The sequence below is a fragment of the Patella vulgata genome, chromosome 4 (genome assembly GCF_932274485.2).
Source record: "Patella vulgata chromosome 4, xgPatVulg1.2, whole genome shotgun sequence".
Classification (NCBI taxonomy): Eukaryota; Metazoa; Mollusca; class Gastropoda; family Patellidae; genus Patella; species Patella vulgata.
The window spans coordinates 46,228,797-46,241,621 of record NC_065882.2 but is presented as its reverse complement, the minus strand read 5'-3'; the positions used below and the strand labels follow the sequence as shown (position 1 = coordinate 46,241,621).

The 12,825-nt window shown below is 36.0% G+C and overlaps 1 protein-coding gene across 1 annotated transcript in view; it reads right to left on the bottom strand.

The window, feature by feature from the left end:
• The window catches only part of LOC126817538 (myopalladin), a 45,567-nt gene that overhangs the window by 15,415 nt on the left and 17,327 nt on the right, over positions 1-12,825 (bottom strand). The window contains exon 2 of the mRNA XM_050544591.2: positions 4,574-4,704. Within this exon, the coding sequence (XP_050400548.1) occupies positions 4,574-4,704 (131 nt within the window). The remainder of the gene's footprint in view (positions 1-4,573; positions 4,705-12,825) is intronic.

Here is a 12,825-nt window from a genome sequence, read left to right as displayed (position 1 = left end):
TCATCTTCTCAATATATAGTATGTTTATTTACAATGATCCTGGTGCTGATTAAGAAAGCATCCCAAACTTAGACTGCCTGTCTACAGTTAGCTCCGCCTGAGAACAGGACCTAACCTAATTAACCGACATTTTAATTCCTACATCGACGATTTTAGTCAAAACATTGATTATGCCATTAGAAATTTTTAGAAGTATTTTTTTCTCTTCTATTTTCATATTGAATGAAATTTAATATGTTTATTTAGCCGTTGTGTGTATGAAAGATGTCAAACGGATTAGAGCGGAAGCACGAAGTAGTCCACTAATTATTCAATATGGCGGCGCCCATGAAAGATACGTTCACAGAAGCGACTTTGTTTGCGAAGACAAATTTAGGAGTATGTAACGTTCTTTTGAAAGATAAACAGATTGAAACTCTAAAGGCAGTTTACAATGATAAAGACTGTATTGCAATATCACCCATTGGCATATATTATAATATATCGCTTTTACTGGAATAGCAGAAGTCGGTTATAAAAAGCAGTATATATAAGTCATTGGCCGTAAAGTCGATAAGTCCCGTCCCAAAATGATCACGTGAGCGTTTTAAATGGACGGCATTTAGCGCAGTGATGTATTCTTGAGGTATGAATACCTTGACTAAGTTCGATAATGAACATTTTCTGTTCAGGGTAAGCAGAGCGATAAGCAATTTGATTGGTCGAGACCTTGAAACACAATAATTCTCCTTCTAATTGAGGTAGAATGTTCAAATTTGGTGTAGGCGTTCATTAGACGAATGCTTTGATGGAGTTGTCACCTTACGGTGCAGAGATGCGCAATTTGATTAGTTGATGCTTTTGGGCACGATATCTGTGGTTATAATTAAATGAGAGCTATGAAACTCCGAGTATAGAGAGTGATGAAACTTCGCGTATAGTTGATAATCAGTTTTCTCGATACTTTTGAAAAGAGAAATGTGCAATTAATTAATTGTCTCTATTTATTCCAGGATTTCGGCGGGGGGCATCAGCATCACTGTTGGCTTGTTTCTTTTATAATGGATAACGAAAAAAACAAACAAATAATACCCCCTGAAAGTTCCAGTGGCATGGGGCGGGGCGGGGCGGGGCGGGGGGGGGGGGCATAATTTATCTGGAACACCAATTATACCATTCATGATATCTGATTGTAGGAGAAATTGTTCATTCATTTTCAGCACTGGTGAGGATCGGTAGTCTGGGATGTAATATACTGTCTGGTGGTTAGCATAATATGGTGTGTTTAACGTGAAAGCTGTACTTTGAGTGGGTGAAAATCTGTTATTTCTAATAGGATTGTCTGATGTTGACGCAATACTTAGTATTAACAGAATTACAAATGAGTCTTTCATCAACTATTCCCAAAAATATTCACCAATACACACAAAAGTGTATTTTTCTCACCAATAACATATGGTAGTTACTGCTATATGCTTTTAGTAGTATTTTCTGTGCTGCTCGAATTCCTAACGTCAATTATTATAATACTCTTTAGTAAATAGCATCATAAAAGCTCTTTTATTTATACAACTGTAAACTTGGCAAAACAAAATAGTGTTTATTTCTTCTTTGTATTGCCAAACCTCGGGGTCTAACTGCAAAAGTAATCAACGGAAAATTGTTTCGTTACACATTTGTATTATTACGTTAGTGGTAATTAAGCTAAGAGAAAAAAATCCCTCATCGTTTCAGTTCTCCCTTAATGGAAACTGTGTGAGGCTATAACATGCCTTGTTAGGTTTCAACGAAAGCAACATAATATCTCTGAAGTGTAATTAGAAAGATGATTTCTATATAGTCCCCACAGCTCTCCATCCATGTTTAATGGGCTGTTACACGCATTTTGATTGCACTAGAGAATTCAATAATATATATTAGTATATTTTCGTTATGATTATTTCCGATATGTAAGTAGAAATTAATTATTGTCCATATTTATCGACCATCGCTAGATAAAAATGACAAGATCGCAATTCCTGATTCAAATTTATTTCTCCTTTCATAATTCTTTTTAAAAGTCGAATCTAGTGACATCCTTTTCATGCATGTGGGAACTGTTGCAATATTGACAGACACAACACTGCAACTTTACATTATTGCCATAGATCAAAAGAAAATATAAAACTTTAGAGTTAAAACAATCGACTTTTATTATCAACTCTTCATATTAGGAATCTTGAAAGACGTTACAGTTTTAGACCCAATCAGCTAGTTCATCATTTAACGAGACTAGTCCTTAAGAAATGTTTTTTGGTTATTTAATATTGTAATGAAAACTTATTATACAAATCTGCAATCTTTCTGCAATTCTAGTTTGATATGGGTCCCACCTCGTCAGTGGTGCAGTATTCCATATTCTAGTTTAATAATCAAATCTTGTGCTCAACTTGAGAAAATTAAAAGTTATTGGAATCACTAACTTAGTTAAGAGTCATATTGTCTTGAGAATTATTACAGATTTATCGATTAATTGCTATTAAAATTACCGTTAACGTTTTACACATCCATAATATTGTCATTTAGTTTTCTTTTTCAGCCATTTCTAGAAGACTGATAATATGAGATGATGGTGTCTACAGACATATTGTTTGCAAATATATCCTTTATGTCTGATCACTGTCACTCTTTCATGTGTGAATTATCCTTGACTTTTATTACTTACAGCCATCAAAAACCTAAGTCAATATAATGTGGACCATATACAGGACAGTTTCAGCATCATTAAAATGTTGTAAGTGTCTTTTGTCTGATGAGTAAGAAAACAAGGACTGACTCCCAATATAATTGTTTGTTTAATCGACTTCATCCTCGTCAAAAGGTGTAGCCTACACGTTTAGAAAACAAGAAGTTGGGTCACCACTCTTCGAGAACATTAATTAGATTTCATGTTACAATAAATACCAAGGCCGCTCGTCACAATTTGTTACGTTACCTTTCATTACCAGTAACGTTTGACAATTGTGGTCATATTTAAAGACGTCAATGATGTTACGGAATTGATATGGTCGGCAATCACATAATAATACTAGTTTAACCTTATAGAACATGTTTTAAAGTAATTATTACAATGATGTACATCCGTTAGCTTTTGGCTTTAATGTTATTCACTAATGTCATTCTCACATATTTCAATTTTAAATATTAACTTCCTTACAGGGACGTGTGAAGGGTTCAGAAAACATCAATTAAATAGAGCAGGAATGTACTACTGCATTTAATCTGGCTCTCTTCGCGTAAATCAGTTATATATAACAGTAATTTGGCGTTCATGCATTTACAGCATCATCAAAAAAAAATGGTTCGCAGTGGAATTCAAAATCCACGGAAAGGCACGACGTCTGCTAATTGGGTCGCAGCGCTATCTTTCTATTATCTCGCACCGAGACTGAAATGGGCTCTCCGCCCACCCTTCCGTCCTAGTTAGTCTCCGAGCATATCTTATGAAACTTTATACACACATCAACCTATTATTGTAATGCTTGTGACTTTTGATAATTTGAAATTATTTTAATATCTACCTGGGATTGGTAGCGTTGAAGAGGGCGAGATTGGGGATTCACAATCCATGTTGAGATGTTGAATTGCACTGAATGACTTGTAACATTATCACCAATAATATCTTTATAAAAGGAATAACATTTTTTCTGTAGAAAAGGAATCAGTATGGCAGTTTTATTACATAAACACTGGATACGTCTACGTAGTCTTCTACGGCACAAAAAAACACGTATTATTTTGCAGCAGCGTATAGTATTTTTTTCAACATTTACATGTACCATTGTTTTGCCGTTAAATTGCGAACAGTAGTGGGCATCGTGGTGAGCTCTCATGCAAACAGTCTGGACCTAGGGTCTTCCACAATTAATTAAGATTATATGCCACTGACCTTCAAGCTAGAGATTCCAACATGATTTGCGACACACCTTCAACTGGTGAACAATCATTTAACTCCAAGCAGTACTCCAGACACAAAGCGGACAATGCGGACGGACAGACTGGTCGTTATATGCCATTTAAATTTGACAGACAACACCCAAACAGCGAATTTAGACGTTAAATGTCCAATTAGGCTCAACCCCAATTTTCGTTTGCAATGTTGTTACATTGCGAATAATTGTGACATCACCAATCTTCTAATTGATACCTATGTCTCAAATGATAATATTTTAGATAATTAAAGATCGAGCCCACATTTATAAATCTTAAGAATGTTAATTGTCGTTCACTGCACACTTGGCTATCTGGCCGTCAAACGTTTTGGCGTGTTGAAATGTTGACGCACTATTACAAAAATATCTCATTTTAATTTATGGATTTTGAATTGCGATTGTCCTTTAGGCGCGATGATAGTATAAAAGTCCAGTACTTACAGGGCCACTGACTGTACAAATTTCATTGTCCCTGTCTATTTCTTAAATTATTTCGTCAGTCCTAGTGCAAGGGTCATGTATAACTTACGCCAATACTTATAATGTAAAGGTTTAAACCAACAGAGAATTTCAGCACTTGTTATGGGTAATGAAGGATGTTATACATTATACTATCTACTAACCGTTCTATCACCAAGGTTATCTACCGTACAGAATAACCTGGCCATATCACCTCCTTTGTGGGTTACATTTTCAGGAACAGGACGGAACTCGGGTTCAATGACCCTGATTTCTGGATTCGGGATGCCAGCACCTGAAGCGAAAAACGTAAAATCGTTAACTTTAAATTGTCCATCAGAAAGTGTATTATTAAATGCAAGCTTACGACCTTTTGATCAATGATATTTATATGAGGATGCGTGATTGACGTATGCCTGTCATGGAAGATAAATAAACGATTTTTGGCAAAAGACCTATTCATTATTTATTTGATATGCACCTCTCAGTATTAAATGTATTCCGAAAATAGCCAAATCGTCAATAATTGAACTATAAACCTGCCATCACTCAACGTATATGAGGCTTAAACCTTTCAAGTAGGGTGTTATTATTCTCTACGTATATTACTATCTTTGACTTATCTAATGCTTGTCTTGTCAGCCCAGCCATTCGTAACACTGAGCTTGTTGAAAGAAAATATAAAGACTTGCAGAAAGATGTATGGATCGCATCATATAACTGAAGACAGTTGGTTTTCGCTTGTGTATATAACAGTACTAAATAAACGTCTGCGAATCCCATCCTTAAATTAAATCACACAGCAACAAGTTAATAGATTTGTTCAGACGTGTCATTATACACAGTCAGTCAAACGTAAAATAACATTTATTTTCTCGATTTATGCGAATGGAGAGTGCAGGTCACACCGGAAATATATATTTTGTGTATCTTATAATGCCGGACGTATACATTCTTGTCAATTACAGGTCAATTAGGTGAGATTAGATAAAAAAAAAAAGAGCTGACAGTTCTCGCTATAATAATGAAAAGAGTATAAGCTAAAAAGTTCAGTCAAATTACTTCACTCTGAGCCTAGATGCAATTATAGTCTATCCTCGATTGGCATTACTACTTTACGATTATCCATTTTATGGTCTTGGTAGGTTAGTGTCTACTTAATAATTTGTATAAAATTTCAAGTCAAAAGAACCACCTGCAATAGGCAGATTTTAGTATTTATAAACTAATCGCTGCAAATATGATGAACATTCCCCGTTTCTGCAACAACCGGACTATTGAAGACGGGTTCGGTACGGGTATTGGCCAAAAAAGTTCCTCAGTATTTTCCTATATCTTATTTCCCCTTGCCAGTGGTCCAGGACGGCGGGCTTCGCAAGGAACGCCGTTTGATTGTATTCAGGTAAAAAAAAACCTTGGAAGCTAAAATTTGGTTGTCCGATCTATCATACTTGTGGAAGCAGACGTTAACCCAACAGATAGATTGAATTCGATTCGATGAGTGTGGGGAAATGCCGCTGTCCGGGAAAAACTTCTCTAATAGCACACTGCATACGTATGTCCGTCTTTATTAGCCCATTAGTTGGGTTAGAAAATTAAGAAGATAAATAGAAATCTTTGGTAGACATGATTAATATGGGCATAAGTTTTAATTGTGTTATAACAAAATTATCATTCTATCAAATTGCTCCTGCCCTTTTGAGTGATTGCACTTTTCTATACAACGAAATTTTTGGGTTTCAATTACTTTTGATCGTGCAAGGTTTATATTATAAAAAGCTTTCTATTGTAAGTTCAGCTCTGAAAATCTGCTGGAACCTGCCCCCCCCCCCCTGTCTATTATTTCTTAGCAATGTTATTTATAGACGATAAAATAAACACAGAAAACAGTCCATACCTAGTGTAAGCGGCAATATAACATTTCATGAATTAACGATGAAACAACATGATAGACAGAGCGTTGCACATTTACATTAAAATAACCAGCATGTAGAAAATTATCAATGGAGTAAAATATTATTATTCATATATGAGGCTTCATTCTTTATGGATCTGTTGGCATTTCATCAATCAACGACGAATCGTTTGAAGAACCCATTAAGTTTGGAAATTGATGAAAGTTGCACCGCATTGCCCTTTAAACATGATTAGTGGTCCCAATGATGTACAGTGTTCTTGTGGAAATATAACTCTATGATTTGCGTTTTCTCTTTAAATCTACGCGTAAATTTTTATACACTTATCCCTTTTGGAGAATTGTTGCATCCACAAAATGAAATGAAATGGGGTTTAACGTCCTTCTGTTCTGCTCCGAACTGGGCTAATGAAGACGGGCATACGCCATAGTGTTTGCTATGAGGGAAATATTGCCCGGACAGCGGCACTACGGCCTACTCTTAAATCGAATTCCAGCTGTCAAGGGGATCGTTTACATGCACGCCAATGTGTACACGGGACCTCGGTAACACTGGCCATCAGGGCCGTGGTGATCATTGATTTGGTATGAGGGACAAGATACCAGCGGATTTCTCCCACTGGCGCCTTGGAATTTTGGGCTTTGCGGAAAAGGGTCAATTTGTGGAATATAACCACGGTGTATGTTTGAGTAATATAATTATGAAGTAATGGCGATCCGATGAAAGTTATTGTCAAAAACTCAAGAGAAGGGCATAAAAAATCGCCAAAGCCTGTTTTTGCGTCACTTGCGCCTGGTTCCTGCTGGCCATTTCTAGACCAACATCCACAGGGCGACGAAGGTCCTAGTGGCTAACAGTTATACATTTTGGCGTTAATATATTCATATTCACATACTAGTATTGATTATTACACATTCTGTTGGGATTAAATTGTAATAAATATGTTCGATAAATTCTGGTTATACATTTAAATTACGGTATATAACAACATATGTGACTATAGATAAATAAAAAACACAATAGCCATTATCAGCTATAAGATTAATTATCATAAACCCATACAATATTTGACCTAATTTCAATAAATAATATACAGCACACATATATAAGATACTAATACTAGTCTTTGGTTGAGTGATTACATTAAATAAATAAGTAAAAAAATAAATACATGTATGAAACATTTGGGGGTGGGGTGAGTTTGCCATGGTTACAAATTGCAACTCTTCGTTTTAGACTATGGATCTCAAAACCCTAATTACATTTGTTTAAATTTGTACTGCGCCCGTGGCCAATTTAAACAATTTCTGGAAAATAATGCACATATTATAATATACGTACGTCCGTGTGTATTTTATGCCATTAACAGAATACACCAAATAGTTTGTGTAGGCAGTATCTTGAGTTAAACGGTACGTTTTATTATACAGTCATTTTTTTTTTGCTTTCGTTTCTTTATAGAAATTATTTAATATAATAAATTTGTTGCGGTTTGTTTTGCCATTAACATATAAGCAATTTGTTTATGATTACCACCAGAAAAAAAAAATTACACCCCAAAAACATGATTATTGATCAAAGGGTAGAATTTATTCTATTTTATGAACTTAAATGTGTATATATACATTAAAATATAATTATGTTGATTATGTATTTAACTTATTTGTGTCGCATTATACAGACTGGTAATGCACTTGAAAGCAACTTTGTCAATTGGAATTCGATTAAAGTTTCATGTTAATTTCGAAGTGACGGGCTCAATCTGTTGAATATCCCTAGAAAATAATCCAATACTATGCATGTGCCACAGGGATGATACTATACACGTTAAATGCTTCCTACGGAGTAATGTATTGAATTAATCACACTTTAATAAGACCTACTTGTATGCCTAAATTTGACTTATAAACAGCAATTATACAGACTGGTAATGCACTTGAAAGCAACTTTGTCAATTGGAATTCGATTAAAGTTTCATGTTAATTTCGAAGTGACGGGCTCAATCTGTTGAATATCCCTAGAAAATAATCCAATACTATGCATGTGCCACAGGGATGATACTATACACGTTAAATGCTTCCTACGGAGTAATGTATTGAATTAATCACACTTTAATAAGACCTACTTGTATGCCTAAATTTGACTTATAAACAGCAATATTTTCAAAGTGTGTTCAACAAGGTTATTTGATGTATGTTATCTTTTCTATGCAAATTGGTAAGAAATTTGTTAAATTTCTTGGCCTTATTTGGCTATGTCTCGAAAAAAATATATTCATAGATAGCAGTTTATCCAAAGAAAACGTGATAAAAATGCTTTCAAGAAATCTGACAAGCTTGAAAAAAAAATCTTTTAAAAACCTGTAGACCCTATCGCCTGTCATGACGTTAACTCGGGAACGGAAGATTGTGCAACGCTGAATATCGACAAGGTTCGTCCTCTCATGGCCCGAATGCTTCGTACCAAATTTGAAAAAATCGTTAAAATCTATAGCCTCTATCGCGTTCACAATTTTTTCTCGAAAATGAGCAAAAACTCCAAACGAAAGCTCACCGGATGCTGAATATCGATATAGATTTACACTTAATGTATTTACTTATTAAATTTTAATTACAAATGGAAAGTGGCGTCAAATGGGAATCGGTATCAGATTTTCTAGGAGGGTAAGCACATCCTTCTCGTGTACAAAATTGAACCATAGTTTGGACCTGGATTTCAGAAGCCAACACTACTGGACAAAAGATAATTTCGGATTCAATGGCCACCATATGCAGCACAGTCGCCATGTTTTGTGCTTTCGTTCAGAGCAAAAATTGAATAACGATTACTTATTATACCATAAAATCAATTAAAGACGTTTACAAAACGTATTTCCGGATCCCACTAATACTGAGAAACAATTCGAAGAGCTTAACTAGGTCTTCTCCTGTTCGTCTGCTATGCTGTTAATTAAGACTCTTTGATGTGCATAGATAAAAGCTCACCTCAAAATAATATATATGCATGCAATTATATACATATAATGCATTAATAAACACATTATGTCTATGTTTGATAATAATCGATTACAGAACTACTTCAACTCTGGAGTATTTGTATACCGGAGAGAAGTAAAAACGTTCGAAGAAAGCCTGAGGCTAAATAAACCGTCAATATTGCACCCTCGTCAGATAGATTACGAAAACATCCCAGAACAAAGAAAACATAAAAATTGTCTTGAAAAATGAACGACAGAAGGCTCACTTGCCAAACGACAATACGTTTGTTATTGATTGCGTTCATGTTCCTTTCGAGTTTATTCTAGGATCTTTTCAATATCAGAATAAATTTTAAGGCGTGATCTTATGAATGGTTTCAGTATTTATTCTTAGAAAAAATAGTCCAATATCTCATTCATTTAAGAACTGATTCTTCGCCAGTCAGACCAGTACGAAGGCCCATTAGTGCCAAAAAAAAATATATTAATCCGTTTGAACGAGTTAGTATCTCGTTTGAACGAATTAGTATCTCGTTTGAACGAATTAGTATCTCGTTGGAACGAATTAATTATCTTGTTGGAACGAATTAAGATTTCGATTGTACAGAAGCATGGAAGGGACATGCAGAAATTGTGTTTCAAGTAAAGATAATATGATTTAAAATCGCGTAGGTTCTTTACTATTTCTAGCGTTAGCGTCAGTAGAAAGAAACTACACTTGTGAAAAGGGGGCGAGAGAGAGAGAGAGAAATTGGGTTTAACGTCTACTCGACATGGTTCAATTTCATTTCAATAATTCGCTTGCGCATAGGGGTCTTTAGCAATGGGAGGAAACCGGAGGATCCGGAGAAAACCCACGAGGTTGGATTGTGAAAAAAGGAATTAGTATAGAATACCTTGGAAATTATCCAATTTATTTAATGTTAGCCTGGGTTAACCACAACATTGTATTGAAGTCACTGTTTTATGACATGTATATGCTTAAACAGGCATTAGGACAGGTATATGTATGACGTGGATTTGAAATGCACCCAACTAAGAAATAAAATGGTAGATTGTGCCTTAGCTAAACTTCCACTAGCTCAGTGAACAGAACTACAGGTAGATGTATACGATTGCTTGTCAGCTATATTTACACATTAAGGATTAATGTTATTGTTGCCAGATGAACTTATTTCCAGTGTTGATTGCCTTGGAAGAGGATTTGGATGAGTTTCTAAGATAGAGGGGTGGGGGTGGGAGTGTTAAAAGAAATAACCAATTTGCGCATGCAGCATGCAAAACGAAGCAAGAGTAGTAGTACCGCAAAATTTATCGCATTGCACGTCGCATCCCTCCCACTAGGGAACCGCGCGGAGAAGCGACGCTGCCGTTGGCCGACTTCCTCGATAGGACAGAGGACTTGAAGCCGAGGGTTGAAGTGGGAAACGCTGGCTCAAGCGAGGAACGGCTGTTCTGGCCGCCCTACGTTTGATTACCGGTGAAAGCCGAGACGGAGGCCTTCCCCTCTTGGTTCACCTTAAGCCATCGTTCCCCTCTGCGGCTCTCAGTTTCACGTCCCCTGTTTTCTCGAGCAAGTCGACCAACAGCAGCGTCGCTTTGCCACATGGGACCCTAATTCGTTCAAATGAGATAATTAATTCGTTCAAACGAGATAATTAATTCGTTCAAACGAGATACTAACTCGTTCAAATGAGATACTAACTTGTTCAAACGAGATAATTAATTCGTTCAAACGAGATATTAATTCGTTCAAACGAGATACCAACTCGTTCAAACGAGATACCAAATCGTTCAAACGAGATAGTAACTTGTACAAACGATATAGTAACTCGTTCGCACGTGATAATTAATTCGTTCAAACGAGATAATTAATTCGTTCAAGCGAGATAATTAATTCGTTCAAACGAGATATCTGAAATTATCTGCTATGAGAGTATGATAGCGAATCTGCACGGTACTAAAAATGCTATCTGGCTTCAGGGATTCAAAATAATCAAAGAATTGCTCATTACCATGATATTTTTATACAACCTAAACGCTTATTTGTAAAATGAGTCCAACACGCGCCTGTTATCACATGCACATAATGTTTGTTCTAAATACTAGAACTAATGGATATTAAAGCTATAATAAGAATCCAAGTGTCGAGTGTCAATCTGGAATCCAAAAACAGAGTGTCAGTGATATATTCATCCATTTTGCAGGTGGTAAGCAGAAATAAATTCTGAAATACATAGATACCACCAGTGCTGGGTTGTTTTGGGGTTTTTTTTCAGATTAAGAAATCTTTTTAAAAGCAAATTGTGTATTCGTTTGAATACTTTCAATTGAGGTGCATGTTTTTAGCGCATTTGTTTGAATAGCAAATTTAGTAAGAAGTTTAGGATATACACGGAATGATATGAAAAGGGGGTTAACGTCCTATATTTCTGCACCAACCGAGCTAATGAAGACGGGGGAATTACACAAATACTATAACAGAGTTTAACGAAATATCAAATGGTTTCTAACTTTACCGCCTTGTCAACACAATACTTCAGTCATTTTGAGACTAACATACTAAACACGAATTCCGAAAAACAGAGTTTTCGTTAGTTCAAAAGAATGAGCATAGGTTCTTCTGGGCCCACGACGGGATTCGAAACCATGACATTCTAGTCGATATCTCTAATCGGCCGACTGTTACACTGATGATAACTGCCAGATTTAACATATTTATTTTATAAAGGTCAGTTGTTTTTTAGAACAAAACACACTCGTCTTCATAGTATTAGTTTTGACGCCTCTTCTTCAGCTGCGTAATAATATTGATGAACAGAAGAAATCATTTTATAAATAAAATATTTCCCATTCGCGTCCCATAACAGTTTCCATAGTAAATTCATTAATACAACATTCCGCAACATTTGTTCCTCCACAAACCTTTCGTGTTATTACCAGACTAGGAAAGGACATTGTTCTTTGCTGGCTCCCCATTCATATGGATATCAAAGGGATTGATCAAGCAGACTCAGCTGCCATATACGATTTTTACATTCCTTTTAAGGATTTTAAGTCAATTAAAAATACATTAATGTATGTCCGCTGGCAACAGTCTTGGGATCATGTAGGCACAAACAAACTTCATCACATTAAGCCTCTCTTAGTAGACTGGCCAAACTCCTATAGAACCAACAGGAGAGAGAGAAATGGGGTTTAACGTCCACTCGACACAAACTAGGTCATTGCGGGACTAACATATCGTTGAGTTTTATTTAAATAATTCACTTGCGCATAGGGGCTTTAGCAGAGGGATTAAACCGGAGGACCCAGAGAAAACCCACGAGGTTGGACAGGCGACCCTACTACTTATCACGTACAACCGGGCAATCGAAGCCACCTTATGATACAGACAGACCTTATGATACAGCGCGCACGTGCTAACCACTCGGCCATGGTGTTGTTTTGTGTCGCTCTGGCATAGGTCATACCTTCTTAACTCATATTTTCATCTTAAAGCCAGAGCCTCTACCGGTCGTGT